The sequence below is a fragment of the Stenella coeruleoalba genome, assembly GCF_951394435.1.
Source record: "Stenella coeruleoalba genome assembly, chromosome: 5".
NCBI classification, from domain to species: domain Eukaryota; kingdom Metazoa; phylum Chordata; class Mammalia; order Artiodactyla; family Delphinidae; genus Stenella; species Stenella coeruleoalba.
In genome coordinates, this window is record NC_137150.1 from 84,337,849 (window position 1) to 84,356,249 (window position 18,401).

Below are 18,401 nucleotides of genomic sequence, written 5' to 3' on the forward strand. Positions count from 1 at the left end.
CACAGATGCAGTATCTCTGTGTTTTTGTTCCCTAGATTTAGTGAACAAAGGAAAAGGTTACAATAGGGCAGCAGCTAAATTTGTAAGGAAAGAGCTTTAGGAAAAAAAAAAAAATCCAACTCCTAAAAGGTGTCTCAAAAGGTTTACAATATAAGAGGATTTAAAGGCATCAGCCTCAGATTTCATTGATTTTTCTCCTTAGTCCCAGCAGGTCCTCCCTCTTCAAGAAGAAGCCATTTCATTTCAGCTTTGGAATGAGGGCATAGGTGTCTTTCAGAATGTCGTCTAGGATTATAGCTATCCAATGCCTTTGTTCACAGCCTTAAAACTTACGTTTCACAAGCTGTACTGTAAGAGAGTAAAGGTGTTTGAACTTTCAGTGTTTTAGTCCACTGGAATCAGATGCTCAAAGTATATAAATTCATAAAGTATGGGGCTTGATAATACCCCAAAATGAAGTGTTAACTTATGTTTAGAATTGGTTCCATAAAGTTGATGTACAATTATTTGTTGATTAATTGTTTGATAGTATCCTCACCTCATAGCTAAAAGGATTTAAGTTGGCTTGAAAGAATATTCAATACATTAATAAATAGGAAAATATATTTATCTATAGCTATAAAAAAGAAATCAGAGTAGAAGTAAAATAAGGAATTGAATGAGGTCGAGGATAAATTTTACATAGAAAAGCATACCATAGGTCCTATATAGTTGCTAAGATGTGTCCTAATACTTTTTTACTCTTTCAAGTAAAATTTTAATGTTTGTCACAAAACTCATTTATTCATACAACTATAATGCTGACACTGGTTCCTTTATTGAGTTTACAATTATATAAGTATATGAAATACATATATGTAATACACATTTTGAAATAATTTTTTAATTTTTTATAAAATATTTAAAAGTTGATTTCCATTTACAGTTATTACAAAATACTGGCTATATTCCCTGTGTTGTACAATACATCCTTGAGCCTATCTTACACCCAATAGTTTGTACCTTCCACTCCCCCACACCCGACATTGCCCCTCCCCCCCACTGGTAACCACTAGTTTGTTCTCTGTATCTGTGAATCTGCTTCTTTTCTGTTACATTCACTAGCTTGTTGTATTTTTTAGATTCCACATATAAGTGATATCATACTATATTTATCTTTCTCTGTCTGACTTATTTCACTTAACATAATACCCTCCAAGTCCATCCACGTTACTGCAAATGGCGAAATTTTCTTTTTTTATGTCTGAGTAGTACTGTATTGTATATAGATAGATAGATAGATAGATAGATAGATAGATAGATAGATATAGATAGATAGATATAGATATAGATAGATAGATAGATACTACTACATATGCTTCTTAAGGACCTTTAAATACTTAAAATGTGCTCCAGAATGGATGAAATTTCATTAAATGTATGAATTACATATATGAATGAAAATTCAAGTAATATAGAAGACATACCCAACCATAACATTGAGATCCTTAATAGAAAAGCGTTAGTAATTTTAATATCTCTGTCTACCTGAAATAATAAGCAGTGACTATAAAAGTACATACAGGGTGCTCCCAACTTTCAGTGGTCGTGTATTCCTGAAAATATGTTTGAAAGTTAAATTTCTGAAAGTTGAAGAATTGATTTATGTTTTAGGAGAAGAATTCTGTTACTGATGATAAAAAAAGAAAGAAAATGGTGAAATCGCTAATGGTTCCTGTAGTGCAGGCTTAAGACAACCTGGAAGGTGGAAGGTAAGGGAGAACTCTCACTGGGAGATGGCCCAAAGCATCCCCCTTATCACCAGGAATGGAGAAGTAAAGCAGCGCACCTCTCCTTGTTGTAAGCTGATGACCTTCCCGTAGTTCGCCTGCAGGGGCAATGAGAGCTGGGATATGCTAGGTGTATGGAACCACAGTAGGAGAAAGAGGTCTTGGTCTGCCTACCACCTTTCACTTGCATAAGGGATTTCCCCAGAGCCACCCTCCAAAGACGGTGGAGATGCCAGTGAGATAGAATGAGGGGGTAGGGACATGCAGGACCATCTGCTGTAGATGATAGAACCTGTGAGCAAGCAACCCCTAACCTCCTGTGGTGCAGAGACTCAGCAGGTATCCCCTCGACACATAGTGAAGTATATACATGACTGAGGTCTTGCCCCTGGCAGGGCAACAGATGTCGATTTGGGGAGGAAGAGGCCTGAGTTGCCACATGCATTCCAGCTTTCTCCAGCAAGAACTGGCTGTCTCCCAGTGGGACCAGCTTGGTAGGTAGCACCAAAACGTGAGAGTTTACCATCATCACTAATCACCTGATATAGGAAAGAGCAACTTCAGCGTGCTATCAAAGCACAATCTGGGAGAGGGTGTGATAAGAGGCTGGCTTGTGGAGGCCTGGCCACCTGGCCCTATTTCATGTGCTGACCCACTTAGCGCACGTGAGCCTGGTGGCCCAGATTGAAAGCTCAAGGGCTATTCAGCCCTGACATTTGACTTCGGCCTGTTGACTTGACCAAAATTCATCTCGGTTTTAATTTGAGAGCTGGTGTTTCTTTCCAAGCCACAGAGACTTCCAATTCCCATCTCCCTCTACAACACCTCACCCTTGCACTAGTCTCATTTTATATATCCGGGCTGAGAAAGGACTGGATTTCACACCTAATTAAAAGAGATTGTATTGCCTGCTGTTTCCTTTCTTGTTCCTTTTCCCTTGTGCACAGGCAGCTTTTCTATTCTCATGCTAAGTCCTATCCCTGGACACCCGCCGTTTCAGGGACAGGCAGGGCCTGGGTTCCTACAGCACAGAGAGCCAGGCCCTGCATCAGCTATTTCACCACAAGCAGAATACCCCTCCAGTACTCACTCCCACCTCAGCCTCCTCCATACTGTGCTCACTCACAGAACACGATCACTTAGAATACATGATCACTTTCAAGAGTAGAATTCCTTGTGTGTTCTGGTGAATGCCATCACAGGCTGACTCCACATTTTTACTCTAGTGGAGAGAAGGTAGGTTACTATTTTAAAACACACAGAGAACTATTTTTATCACTTTTTTCATTTTGCCCCATCAGTTCTTTGTTCACACCACTGTGGGGTTTTTTTGGGAGGGGAGGGTAACGTGGCATCCCCAGACACACAAAATCTTTGTAAAGTTGTATGGTTTTGTAGATGAGGGTTTTTTTTTGTTTTTGTTTTTTTTTGAATAGCCCAATTGCCTATTCAGTGCCAATCTAAGAAAGAATGGAGTTAACATTTTCACACCATTCCTTCCTATACAGTCTCTGAATAACCATCTAATCAAGGTTTGTTTTCAATGGGGAACAAATCTTCTACAGTAGAGTATTTCAGATTTATTCCGTTGGAATCTATACATTAATGCCCACTGGATGAAAAGGACCTGTTTCACAAAAGCCTGGACATTGCCTTGCCGTGGCAGGAACTTTTTCCCACTGTGTTAGTGTTAAAAATGAAAGAAAGCCTGGGAAAGGACTTGCTTCAGCATTGTGTGCTGGAGGGACGAGGCATGCTTGAATGGACCGGCAGGGTCCCCCATCACATCTGTACACATATCAGCAAAACGATTCAGCCTTTCACGGCTGCTCACTGCAGTACAGGACCAGTGCTCTCGGAGAAACATTTAAAAATTGTGTCTACAAAAATCCAGCTAGGCTAGTCAGGTCAAGTTGTATATGTGTGCAGGTTTGAGTTTGTCTCTGTGGTTTCTAATGAAGTTGGTAACATTACTCCAATAACCGGAACTCAGAATATTTAGCACTTTTTGTTGTGATTATCTCCATAGGGTTACCTGATTATTTAGATAGAATTGACCAGTTCAATCCAACAAGCAGTTTGAATTTTCTTCTTGAGACTCTGTGTGTGTGTGTGTGTGTGTGTGTGTGTGTGTGTGTATGTATGAATATGTGTAATGTAATGATAGCTCTTGTTGACCATTTCCAACTCTAAAGCAACCTCCATCATCATTTTCAGCGTCTTTATCTTTTCTTCTACGTCCTGAGAATTAGGATGGCCCTCAGTCTTTGGGCAATCCAAGTTTCATTCATCAGCAATCCAGTATCATGTGATAAAAAGAGTATCAAGGGGCATGGGTTCTAATCCCACCCCTGCCACTTACTAGCTGTGTAAAACATTGGGCAAGTCATTTAGATACTTTGAAAGCCTTGACTTCCTCTCACATGAAACAGTAATAATAGGACCTGTCCTGAAAACATATAGGATTGTTATAAGGAGTAAATGAGATGATACATGTGAAAGAGTTTGTACGCTGTAAAACGCTACATGGTTATTAATTATTATGATAATTGTGATTGAGCTTCTTCCCAGAATTATCAGAAAGAAGACAACTCTTTGTGATATATGATAACTCTAGTGCTATAACTGCAAGTGGTGCTATGAGCAATTGTGTGTTTCAAGAGTGTTTTCACCTGTGTGGAAAAAATTTTTTAATAAGCCCATCCTACTCAGAGATGGTGATTTTATCAGAGACTCAACCAGTTTTAGTACTTACCATTTTACTTAAATGATGGAGATCTTGGTGATAGTAAAACTGTATATAGAAAACTCTACATTTTAGTGCCAGGCCTCACTTTTATCTCTTGCACTGTTCCATTTATAAACTTCAAAAAAGTGTTCTTTACTAGATGACTGAGGCTATGTTGAAGTCCCAAGGCCTAGAAACATGAACATCATACTAATTTGTGGATAGGTATAGAAGTAGCTGGAGAGCATACTGGAAAAACCTTTTCACACAGCTTTACAGCAGACAGTGGACATCTAAGGGCCAGACTTCATTCAGGGGCAAAGAATGCAATACAGTGAAGCAGATAAGAGTGTGAACTCTAGAACCAGACTGCCTGGGTTCAAATGCCAGCTCAACCACCAATTGCCTACATGGCCTTGAGTGGATTTCCTAATTTCTTTGGCCTCAGTTTCCTCATCTGAGGTATGGGGATAATAATACTACCGACATCATAGGGTTGTTGTGAGGATTCAATGAAATAATATACATAAAGTAGTTAGAACTTGACACATAATAAGCTCTTGAAAAGTGTTTGCTCTTGTTATTATCGCAGTACACATACATCAGGGACTCAGCAAGATGCTGGAATTTGGTCTGTTGACTGATTTCCTGAATTTTCCTTCCTAGGTTATTGGGCCCTTCCTCTGGTGCCATGTTTTGTATTAACACAGCTATAGAGGATTCATCATGATTCCTAACCCTGACAAAGACAATTTGTTTTATATAAAATAAAAAAAATAGAAACAGTAGCCTAATGAAATATTTTAGGCACCTAACAGGCCTAATGGAAGTCGAAATGAGAAGGAATTCTTTTATGTAAAACTTTGCACAAATCATATCACTGAAAGAGAACATAGAGCCCATAGGCATTTACTAAGTTAAGTGGATATATGTGAGGCTGACTGAATGTAAAGTTGAGAGCAAAGGAAATGAATTAGTATATAAGAATGAGGTCATATCCACTGAACTCAGACAGCATGAGGAGGTAGGGCGTAGCAAGGTAGAAAACCTAGTTGAGCTCAGACTTCCCTGAGCTGGCCCTCTCTCCTAGGACAGAGGAGAAAGAAAGTGAGGAGGTGGACATTCCTCTGTGTGTAGGCCGTTACCTCTGGGTTACTTCTAACAAGATATAAGGATCTGGGTCACAGCCAACAAGCCATACTTGGGTCACCTGGTTTTGAAAGCCTACTTACTTGGCCTCCCTCAAGCTGATCGTTCAGTTGTGAAGGCAAGAATGGGGAATCTGAAGAATGGTTTGGAGAGAGTGATTCTTTAGAGAGGTAAAGTAGAAAAATAGGAAAGCCCTAAAACTCAGTGTTATAGACACCTGTTATCCTTCTCAATCTGGGGTCTAGATGTTACCAATATTATCCCTTGCCTGCACAGGGATATATGGGTGGCAATAGGTCACAAGGATATATATCTGGGATATATGGGTGGCAATAGGTCAGGATATCCACATCCTCCACGTAGCTGACTGCTGCCTTCCTACTGGGAGCTGTTTGATACCTCCCTCTATCAAGCACAGAAAGCACCCAATTTCCGGGTGATCGTACATCCCACTCAGGGCTTACTCCTGCTGTCCTGACCTAATTTTCAACAGTGCTCCCTTTCACTCTCAAAAGTGCCCAGTTTGAATGGCAAATGTGGTCACCTAGTGTACTCCAGTCTCCCAGGTCAACACTGCCATCTTTGACCTGTTTAACATTTCTTCTTCAGTAAGCCTCAGAAAATTCAGACAACCACCACATCACAGACAGCCACCCTAGAAAGGACTCAAACAGGTTGTCAGAGATGTTGAGAAAAATGCGTACATACAGAAAGCAGTGGGCAAGTGCCCCTTTAGCCAGCAGATTGCATTCTAGAGCCTGTCCCTCAACTGGAAAACATGGTGGCAGTTGGGTGGATATCTTAGAGTGGGTTGAATTTTCCAAGAATTTTTGCATACCTCATATGGATTTGGGGAATGTGCCGTATAAATTAATAGGAAAGGAATTTAACTATAAGTATTTTTGCTGTCTATGAATAAAGTAAGAAATTTTGATAAGTTAAGGAAAATGTAAGCTTTCTTAAAGGGCCTGCTTAAGCCTAAAGTGGAGGCAGAGTTTCATGAGAACGAGTCTTGCATTTGCCTTTCAGTCCCTCTTTGCTGAAGTTGTAGTATAGCAGGCAATGACCCATCTGTGTTTTAGGCTGCTCTGCGTCAACTGACAACCCTGGCTGAAGGTCCACGGGGTTAAAATGGATTCAATACACCAAAATAGCTGGAGCACTGCTGGAACAAAATTCAAGGCCTTGTTCCCATAGGACATCACACCCACAAGTTGACCCTTGTGCAAAGCCACAGAGCCCGCTTGTGTCTGCAAGGCGGCGGGGGGGAGTGATTCTAGGGCCCATGAGTATTGCCCACCTGAGGCCTAGATTTTAGGGATGCAGTCAGCTAGCTCTGACCCTCGCCCTGTCTTGTGTCTCTCTTGCCGTGCAGGTGACATCAGTTGCAAGGGGATGACCGAGCGCATTCACAGCATCAACCTTCACAACTTCAGCAATTCCGTGCTCGAGACCCTCAACGAGCAGCGCAACCGTGGCCACTTCTGTGACGTGACGGTGCGCATCCACGGGAGCATGCTGCGCGCACACCGCTGCGTGCTGGCAGCCGGCAGCCCCTTCTTCCAGGACAAGCTGCTGCTGGGCTACAGCGACATTGAGATCCCGTCCGTGGTGTCCGTGCAGTCGGTGCAAAAGCTCATTGACTTCATGTACAGTGGCGTGCTGCGCGTCTCGCAGTCGGAAGCCCTGCAGATCCTGACGGCCGCCAGCATCCTGCAGATCAAAACGGTCATCGATGAGTGCACGCGCATCGTGTCGCAGAACGTGGGCGATGTGTTCCCGGGGATCCAGGACTCGGGCCAGGACACGCCACGGGGCACTCCCGAGTCGGGCACCTCGGGCCAGAGCAGCGACACCGAATCAGGCTACCTGCAGAGCCACCCGCAGCACAGCGTGGACAGGATCTACTCGGCGCTCTATGCATGCTCCATGCAGAACGGCAGCGGCGAGCGCTCCTTCTACAGCGGTGCGGTGGTCAGCCACCACGAGACGGCGCTCGGCCTGCCCCGTGACCACCATATGGAAGACCCCAGCTGGATCACGCGCATCCACGAGCGCTCACAGCAGATGGAGCGATACCTGTCCACCACCCCCGAGACCACGCACTGCCGCAAACAGCCCCGGCCGGTGCGCATCCAGACCCTGGTGGGCAACATCCACATCAAGCAGGAGATGGAGGACGACTACGACTACTACGGGCAGCAAAGGGTGCAGATCCTGGAGCGCAACGAGTCCGAGGAGTGTACGGAAGACACCGACCAGGCCGAGGGCACCGAGAGTGAACCCAAGGGCGAAAGCTTCGACTCGGGCGTCAGCTCCTCCATAGGCACCGAACCCGACTCCGTGGAGCAGCAGTTCGGGCCTGGGGCGGCGCGGGACGGCCAGGCCGAATCCGCCCAACCTGAGCAGGCTGCGGAAGCCCCGGCTGAGGGCGCTCCGCAGCCGCACCAGCTAGAGACCGGTGCCTCGTCCCCGGAAAGAAGCAACGAGGTGGAGCTGGACAGCACGGTGATCGCCGTAAGCAACAGCTCCGACAAGAGCGCCCTGCAGCAGCCTGCGGTCAACACGTCCATCGGGCAGCCACTGCCAAGCACCCAGCTCTACTTACGCCAGACGGAAACCCTCACCAGCAACTTGAGGATGCCTCTGACCTTAACCAGCAACACACAGGTCATTGGCACAGCCGGCAACACCTACCTGCCGGCCCTCTTCACCACCCAGCCCGCGGGCAGCGGCCCCAAGCCTTTCCTCTTCAGCCTGCCACAGCCCTTGGCAGGCCAGCAGACCCAGTTTGTGACAGTGTCCCAGCCCGGCCTGTCAACCTTTACTGCACAGCTGCCAGCGCCACAGCCCCTGGCCCCATCCGCCGGCCACAGCACAGCCAGTGGGCAGGGCGAAAAAAAGCCTTATGAGTGCACTCTCTGCAACAAGACTTTCACCGCCAAACAGAACTACGTCAAGCACATGTTCGTACACACAGGTGAGCGCAGCCCCCCCCCCCCCCCCGGAGAGCTGGCAGCAGGGGGAGGGGCTGAGGGGGCTGGGGAAGGGGGGGCAGGGCAGCAGGTGCAAGGGAAGGTACGGAGTCATCTTTCAGATTTTAAGGAAGACCCCATTGTAAACCATCTTCTAGAAGCCCCGACTATGCCCCCATCACAGGAACCAAGTGCCCTGTCACAGAAAGACAAAGTCACAGAAACCCTTTGTGGAAAAGGGCCAAATGAGAAAACCTAATACAGAATTTGCAGGCACAACATTCCTTAACTTCACTGAACTTTGAAATATGTTTTTGATCCTGGATGGTTAGAACTGGAAAAGTCCTTGGAGACCATATACTCCAGTCACCTTGTGTTACAGACAAAGTCATGTAGGCAGAGCAGGGATGAGGGTTTTAGTCTGTAGTAAGTTTTATATGAACCATCAGCTTGAGGAGGCCACAACAAGGCTGATGCAAGCGGAGGCTGCATTTATGGTCCCTGAAATGAGGAGGACTGATAGACTTGCTCTGTTTTCTAGTGCTTGTTCTCTATTTTCCATATCTAGATACCACAGTCAGTTCTGTGTACTCCCTTTTGAAAGGACAGTAGACTCACTGGGGCACACTCAGAGGAGTATGAGTAAGATGGAAAGGGACGTGAAGCCATGGCATGTGAGTCATTGCTGAGGTGCCAGAGGTGTTCAACAGTGCCTAGGTTTGAACTGAAAGCGCCTACTGCACTTTGTCCTCTTGGCAAAGTTGCTTAACCTTTCTATACGTTAGTTTCCTTGTCTATATAATGGGGGTAGTAGTGATATTTCTTTCTTGTAGTGCTGTTTTGAGGATTAAATGAACTAATATATATGAAGTTCTTAAAGCAATTTCCAGCACATAATAAGTACTGTATAAATGGTAGCTATTGTTCACACTGTTAGTATTATTTAAATGGTTTGGAGGGAAGATCCCTTAAGCTTGTTCTGTTTGGGTCCAAAATGTAGAAATGGACCAATGAATGGAAGCTATAGAGAGATTCGGTTAAATAAAATAGGAAGTTTGTTAACAGGCAGAGTTGCTCTGAGACAGGCAGACAACTTCCAAAGGGAGTGAGTTCCTGTAATTAGAGGTGTTCAAGGAGAGAATGGAAGATCATTTCATAGCGATGTTATACAGGCAATTCAATCATCCATCAGGCGAGTAGTTGGGCAAGATGGTCTTTCATCCCTGGAGTTCATGATTCTAGAGCTAAGATCTCCTGACCTCCCAGCCAGAGCCCTATCCTAGTTCCGTAATGGGACAGGCATAGAAGCGAGAGCTCCACGGATGCTCCTCCCTATAAGGGACTACATGTGTGATATGATTTCACATGGATTCTCTTGTACCTGAAAATACCTACCCCCATGTTGATCACCATATTTGGAATTCCTATGATGAGAGTCACTCGTCTCTCTAGATAAACCTCTAGTTCCAGAATGTCCCTGTTAAATGACAAATAAATTGTCAGGGGGAAGTTACATACATGAATTACAATACATGAAAACAAGTTGGTTACTCAAAGCAACATTGTTCCTCAGGCCAGCTAGCAGGAATAGCTAGGGGATGGGACATAAAGCAGATCAATTTAAATTGGGGAATAGAAGGGAAGGACAGCAACAGACACATCAACATGGAAGTGAGCAACTGAAATAGAACATTACTTAAGATGCAATTTTCCTTCTTTGCAGTTCAACTTAAGTCAGGACAGTACGTAAATCCATGTATGTGCCTTTATGTGAATCCTTAAAGATGAGTTTTCATACCTCCAGAAAACATAGTGACTCACTACTGAATTCAGGAAGAAAATCAGGTAGTAGTAGTAAGTCACTATGTTTACTTAGGGTAAATGTGAATATCTAAGGACATTTTCCATGTGGTATGGTATGATCATTATTTAGTAAATTAATCAAATAGTAATATTTTTATTTATGTGGCAATTTATGGTTTACGGAGTGCTCTCCCATAGTTTATGTCCTTTCCTTCTCTGAGCAGCTATCTTATAAATCCATCAAATTAAGGATTAAGGGGAAAAAAAAGAGATCATTTGTGGAAGTGTATTCTTAGCCAAAGTTGACTTTGCTGGTCTTGGATCCATGAACATTTCTACTCACCTTCTTTGCATCTCTTCCAGTAGACCTAGCAGATATAAAGTTTACACACTCTGTTAGATCACGTATTGAAATAAGGCTTTAAATCTGGAACATAAAATTTTTAGCGTACTACCGAAAAGTGTCTTTTGGGTGTATAAACACATTTATTCAGTGGATTCACCAAAGGATTCTGTGGTTAACCCAAATAACTAGATTTGCTCATAAGAAAACCAGCAACGGGTTTGCAAATTTAGACATCACAGATACAAAAGCTACAAGTAAAGTCATTTTATAAATCTGAGTTATGCTCAGAGGGTAGCCTTCAGATCTCTAGTAAACTATGAAGTTCCTCAGTAAATTTTGAAGGTCTTTCTGTTGGTGTGTATAACCTGGCCACATCCAGGAGCGATAAATGTACATATATGACTCAAGCGCCTCATTTAAAAGAATCAACAGTCTTCCCTTTCACCCCCGAATCATTTGGCAGTGGCAGTTTGGAACGGCCATCTCTCTATCAAGACTTTTGTCTGAGTGAAGTAGTCTATAACCTAACAAAGTTTAGAAACAGTTAGTCTAGGTTTTCAAAAGGCAAGACAGCCTGAACATATGGAAGTAATTCAGGACCTGGATTCACTTTGGCCGACATTTCAAAACAAAGTTTTCTCCAGTTTCTTGGGAAAACATCAAAAAAGTGGGGCCTCCCAACTTTACAGGAGCCCAGTGGAAATGATAAATAATCCACAGCAGAAAGTCCAAATGTTAGTCTAAAATAAGATTCTAGAAAGTATCTACTTTCTAGAATACTTGGAAGAGTAGAGATGGATTCTGTATTCTTACCTATGGTCTAACATAAAAGAATCTTACCAAGAAAGAGTAGCTTGACAGAGCTAAAAGGAAAGAAACAGGTTCTCCATCACAGCCACTATGCATGATAACTGGCTTTGCAGGTTAGCAACTGCAAGTTTTAATGTAAATGATACTTGCTTTCGACAACTGCAGAGAATCGATCCTGAGACCTGAATTCTAACTCTATGTTAATGGTCCACATATTCATTGAAAGGACGCGATTGTAACAAATAAGTCGTCCATCGTATTCACCTCGGAGCTAAGCTCTACCTTAGAGAACCGAGGAAGCTCTGGTTGTAGAGAATATTCCACAATGATTATAACACTGAAACTTAGAGCAGGGACATAGTGAAAGACGACTGTGCTGGAATTAGATTATCTGGGTTCGGTTTTGGTTCCTCTAACTGTGACCTTATGCAAGTCATTTAATTTCATTACCTTCAGTTTCTTTGAGTTTAAAGTGGAAATAATAATTTCCCACCTTTTGAGTAGCTGTAACGGTATTATGCATGTGAGAGCTTTTCATAAAAGGTAAAGTACTACTTAATGTTTTTTTAAAAAAAAAAAAAATCGTCATCGTTACTTTAGCCCCTCCACTTCCAGAGGCACTGAGTTTTTTTGCTCTATCTCCAATCTCTGAGTAATAAACTCTTGACATGTTTCCTTCTTCACTGGAATTCAAATGCTGAAGCAATGTGATACCCCTTGGGTTTCCCTTGAACTTCCTCCATAACATGAACTTTTTTTTTCATCCCTTAAGGATTTTTTCAAGAAAATCTCTCACCAAACCACTCTATCTACTGCCAAACAAACCATGGTAGGACTTCATCTCTTCTAGGAGTTTCTCAAGTTCGCTTTACTGCAGCTTCATAAAAGTTGTGAGGAAGAAAAACAAGAGTTAAGTACACATTTGAAAACAAGAGAATTGGAAAAAAGCAAAGATAACACAAACCATCCTGTCATGGAACAAAGCAGGACTCCTCTATGCCCTCTCCTAAGAGAAAAAGCAAAAGTCAAAGGAATGGGAGGGAAGGAAAAGACAGAGGACATAGGAGGATAAGCCTGGGTATGAACGTGGATGTGGAAGCCAAGCAATAGGGAAAATTCAAAGATAACGTGGGAGCAGTACTTCTCAAAGTGTGATCCCCATAGCAGCAACATGCAAATTCTCGAACCTATCCCAGACCTGAATCAGAAACTCTGGTGAGGGAACCCAGCAATCTATGTTTTAACAAGCCCTGATTCACACTAAGTTGGGAATCGCTTCCCTAGATGGCCTGGGTGATTAGAAGGAGGATGGCTTCAGGTTGCTTTTGATACATAACATTGTTCCCCAAAATTCCACTCACAAGAACCTATGTGTTTGGAAAAAGTAAAACATAGTTATGGACAACAGCTTGATTTTATAGTGATAAATTATGTTATGGAAGCAAATATCTTGCATATGGAAGGTTCCATGGCAAATGTCCCCTTCTGGCACTTAAAATTGACTTGTAACAATGACTTATCATTATGTAGGTGCCTCTATGCCTGCCCATTAGAATGTAAACTTTGTGAAAACAGAAACAATTTTATATATAATTACATATATATGATATATAAAGAAATATATATCTTATACTTCAATATACCCAGCATAATACCTTACACATAGTAAACATTCAAGAAATATTTAATCAGTGAATGAGTTGAATCCTTCTCTAATGATATCTAATCACTTTCAAATGGAAAAGTGGCTTATTTCCAGAGTTGTTTATTTATTGTATGATGTAGTTCCATAGAAATAATGCAAAAATACTTTGCACATTTATATATTAAGTACTTTCTCCAAGGATCTGAGCACATTTCAGATACCACGTTCTGTCTGTTTGTACTTTGCCCTATATAACAAAGTTGCACACATAATAACAAAACTGACTAAGATGGCGTTCAGGGTATTTATTTATCACCAGGTACAGGGTTGCCAGATTTAGCAAACAAAAATACAGGATGCCCAGTTAAATTTGAATTTTTGGATAAACAACAAATAATTTTTAGTCTAAGTATGTCCCATTCAATATATGTGGTGTAGTTATACTAAAAAAGTATTTATTGGTTATCTGAAATTTAGATTTAATCTGGTGCCATGTATTTTTATTTTTTGCTGTACGCGGGCCTCTCACTGTTGTGGCCTCTCCCGTTGCGGAGCACAGGCTCCGAACGCGCAGGCTCAGCGGCCATGGCTCACGGGCCCAGCCGCTCTGCGGCACGTGGGATCTTCCCGGACCGGGGCACGAAACCACGTCCCCTGCATCGGCAGGCGGACTCTCAGCCACTGCGCCACCAGGGAAGCCCTGGTGCCATGTATTTTATCTGGCAGTGCTCTTCAGACAGAACTTTCTTTTAAGACCCAATCTTAGGACTTTTGCTTTAAAATCCATAGATGAATACAGGCATATGTAGTTGCTTAACAAATATTTGTTGAGTGAGTGAATGAATGTTCACTCAATTTCCAGGAGAAAATATGTAAGCATGCTTTCCAGGAGAATTTAATTCAGGGGACTTAGATATAAATGCATTATTTTCTCAGCAAGACTTAAATTTCTTTTTCTTTTATTCTTTTTCTATACACAAAGACTATTATATCTGTGTTCCCACTTGTGTTTTCTTCACCAACAAATGGTAGACATTTGGGCCTTTTCTGAATCATAGTATCAACAGCCCACCCGAGAGTCACTAATGCCCATTAGTGTCCTCTGGACGATTAATTATTTTCTTTGTTACTTTAAGAAGCTCAGCTATTTGGGCCATGAATTTTATATAAATAGATATAGTGATGATAGTCTCATAACAATGTCATCCATATAGTAATAATAGTGAGATCAAGATCGTGATGTGATCATCCTCACATAGAGCTTGGGCTGTTAATTGTATCAAGCCAGTGAAGTAATGAACAAGTATAAGGTTTGAAGTGAGAAAGCCTTGATTTTACCACTTTCTGACCTGGTGATTTTAGGTAAATTCTGTAGTCAGTCTGAGCCTCAGTTTTTTGTCACATAGGTACAGATTTTAATAGTACTTAGTTTACATGGTTGCTCTGAGAATCAAATAACATAATTTATGTGAAAGCACTTACCTGTAATACCTTAAAATTACCCAAGCCATTTAGGAACTTACATGTTATGTTTTATAGCAGCATCATACATTTTGCAGCATAATCTAGAGAGCAGGAAATTGTTAACTGGAGAAGGAGGGGATATCTGGCTCAGCTGGTGTCATACTCTCAGCTATTACTGACTTGTAGAGGGACCTGCAGAATGTTATTCTACCACTCTAATGGAGAGAACATCTTCTGGGGCTGTTAACATCTACCCCCTCATAAAGTTGTAAGAAAAGTCAAGTAATGTGGGTGAAGGTCCCTGAGAGCTTTAAAATTCTGCTTGACACCAAAACTTTTTAGTTGTTGCTAAAGCCACGGAGGTTCTGTGAATGCAGTGTGTCCCCAGTAGGCAGTCCCCCCTAGACAACCTCACAGTCCAAGATGGTACCAGGACTGCATCCCTGGAACTGGAGAGAAAGGCTGGCAGGCGGTCGTGAAGGCCCAGCTCCAACTCGACTTCTCTGGGTGGAGAGCAGACTCTCCAGCCAGTGAAGGCTCTGCATGACCCGAGCTGAGCACCTTCCATTCTTGTCATGGAACCTTTCCCATTTTCTGTTCCAGTCTTGATTTTCCCCTTTCAGAGGACTTACAATTTCCAGGACCCCTTCTGCTTTCCTTGCCAGTAGCCACCTTCCCCTACCCCTGCTCGCCCCTTCCTTCCCTGCTGTCTGCCCTCTCACCAAGCATCCAGGCTTGGTTTTCTGACCGCCCCCCCCCACCACCACTATACTCATCTGAAGGAAGGTGTATGCTAGAGCAGATGATGGAGAGGCCGAGAGAATGCGAGAGACAGGTGGGAACCGTGTTTCAAACAAGTGTCCTGGTAACAGCATCCACTGTCCTCTTTGCAGCCTAGGAGAAGCCTGGTTAGAATAAAAAAAGATTCAGCAGAATAAATGGGTTCTTGCTGAGCCCCCAATACAGAGGTCACTATTCAGAATTGGGGTGGCTCAGCCCCAAACTTTGGGCAGACCCTCTGCATCTACTAACCTAACAGTATCTTTCTTCCTCTTTTTTTTTTTCTCACTGTCAGTCATGGTAGAGTGTCAGTGCTGGTCCACAAGAAGGAGCTGAAAAGTGATGCTTTAGAGAGCAGGCATCCAAAAATGGAGACAAATGTATGCATTCACTATTCCCCAACCCATGGGATTGTAAAGGACACTGCCGCCTCTTCTGTTCCTCCACTTTTTGTCTGGTTTTTCAGCCTCCAGAGTTCAGTTGCTGCCTGCTAAGAAATCCTCTGTCTATGCTATTCGCTGACATTTTATTCATGGTACCACTTCTTTCCGTTAGCATTTGTAGCTGAGACTAGACCCTTAACTCTGAATTGCATAGCTGCAGTATAATCACTTGCTTTATTGATTACCTGAAACAATTTTTTCACAATCTTGTGTTGGCTTCCCCATGCCATGGAAGCCATTTTTCAGTTGATTTCATTTATCACCACTTCCTTTGTGCTGAAGGGACCAGTGGAATTTTTCTTGAAATGATCACATACTCTGTGCAAAGTGCTTTATCGCTTTAATTTTCAAAATACCTTCACAAGACAGGTCCTTAACTGTATATTTCTCAAGTTACAGATAAGGAAACTGAGGCTTAAAGAGGTGAAGTAACATGCCCAGTTCATTCAGCCAAGAAAATGGAGTTCATATCTAACTCCTGCATCTGTATGGCCCCAAAATGGATCAAAGTACAGGGGCTTATATGAGCTTCCCCGTCCTGTATCTAATTCTACTGTCTGCTTAGCGCTTTGTGTCCCTTTCTAACGAATCAGACTTATCATTCCTGACCATAGGCTCAGACCTGGAAAGCCATCCACTACCACTCCTCTTAACTTCACTCCTCCATACTGAGAGCAATAATCGACAGACCACATCCGTTTCATGTATAATGTTGAAAGCCCTTTGGGGATCACTATAAGTAATATGCAGGAAAATAAAAGGAAAGAATCACTCCTTTCTAGTGAGTGATATAGTTTCACATCCATACATAAAGAAATGAGTTGTTTATACCTGACTCATCTGAAAATGCACCCTGTTTAGTAAGACAGTTCCTGGAATGCCTATGTTCCACCAACACAGCACCTGAATAATTTTAGAGCACTTTCCTTTATGGAGCTCCCAAGTGCTTTGCAAACATTTTTACTCATTAACTATCACACCATTTTTCTGTGGCAGGATACTTTGTCCTATTTAAAATGTGGGACTGCTGATGCATTGAGTGATTTAAGCAAGTTGCCCTCAGGTCATGTGTTGACAAGACCTGGACCAGAGTCCTCTGGGGCATGGCCCATGGTGGGCAGAAGGCCACTAAATCTGCAAAGGGACATGGCAAGTGCTTGGTCCAACTCCTCACTTAGAGAAGGGGAAACAAACCCAGAGAGATGAAAACACTTAGAAAACCCAGGGTCACACGGATAATTAATGGCCGAACCAATACTAGGTACATACAAACAACATATCAAGACATATATATGCTATAGAGGGAAAGATGACAGCTGTGAAGTATCAACTTATAGTCAGATGAGAAGGGTGTGAAAGTAAAAAGCCATCCTCACTGACCTTGCCTAGAGGAAAAATACACTATAAGAAGGTGAAAGTTTCAAACAGCAGGAGAATTTTTAACACAAAGTTTCAACTTCCTAGCAGCCAAAATACCATCTGGAATTAAGAAGGCAGACTTCCCATTAGAGGTGACAGGTGGACATATTTTAAAAGATAGTCGGCCGGCCTAGCATAGCCTCTAGAAAGTGTACTGAAAGCACAAGGATGGTAAAGACCAGCTTGAGTTCCAAGCATGTTTACAGCTGACAGAAACGTTCCAACTAAAAATAACATGCATGACTGTCTCTCTTAGGGAATCTCTCATTTCAAAAAAATATACCTACATAAACACCATGCAGAGACTGAACTCTTCATTTAGGAATGAGGCTTCCCTAAATTTCCCCATTTTAGTGTAAAAGTGAAACTCTTCTAACTCTTCAATCCTATGGCTCATGCTTTTTCATCAGTGGGGATGAAGGGAAAGGAGACTGGAAGACAGCAGAGGGGAGAGGGAGCTAGGCCAAAACGTTTGTGAATAACTAAAGGAAAAAGTTCAAAGATCAAGGAAACTGGTTTAGAAATTTGTGGAGTCATTCCTGAACCAAATAGCCATTTCTTAGGATTGTGTGATTCAAAATATATCTTTTTTTGTTTACAAACACAATGAAAAAGCTTTCTGTTGAGATAAAGTTTCATAAAGCAGGTCACGAGTCGTGAGCCCGGCATACAGTAAGCACAGAACACGTGGTGGTTGCTTTCATTGCCATTATCCCCATGACACATCAAACCTCTTCTGTTTCATGGTGGAAAAAATGGAAACACAGTCAAGGCACATATTTTAAATGGATGTTAACTCAAATTCAAGAACTAGATTTCCTACCCTGATGCCTCGTCCAGAGGTTGAAATATTACCGCAGAGAGTTTCAGAGGCTTGGGGCTTTGGGCTGAGTTATGGAAGAGTACATGGACAGCCTTTCCTCTCTGAGGTGGGTGCCTGCATTGGGCAACCAGCGGTGAGCTGGGAAAGATGGAAACACCATAATGTAGTTCATCTCACCCGCCAAGAGCAGAGCCTAGAACAAACAGCACCAACAAAAACAAGTCTCTCTTCATCCAAAGAGATGTTA

At 42.6% G+C, this 18,401-nt stretch overlaps 1 protein-coding gene across 25 annotated transcripts in view; it reads left to right on the plus strand.

Annotated features, from left to right (window-relative positions):
• The window catches only part of ZBTB20 (zinc finger and BTB domain containing 20), an 812,397-nt gene that overhangs the window by 777,095 nt on the left and 16,901 nt on the right, over positions 1 to 18,401 (plus strand). For all 25 annotated transcript variants that reach the window (XM_079921758.1, XM_079921766.1, XM_079921765.1 and 22 more), the window contains one exon: positions 7,022 to 8,626. In XM_079921758.1, the coding sequence (XP_079777884.1) occupies positions 7,022 to 8,626 (1,605 nt within the window). The remainder of the gene's footprint in view (positions 1 to 7,021; positions 8,627 to 18,401) is intronic.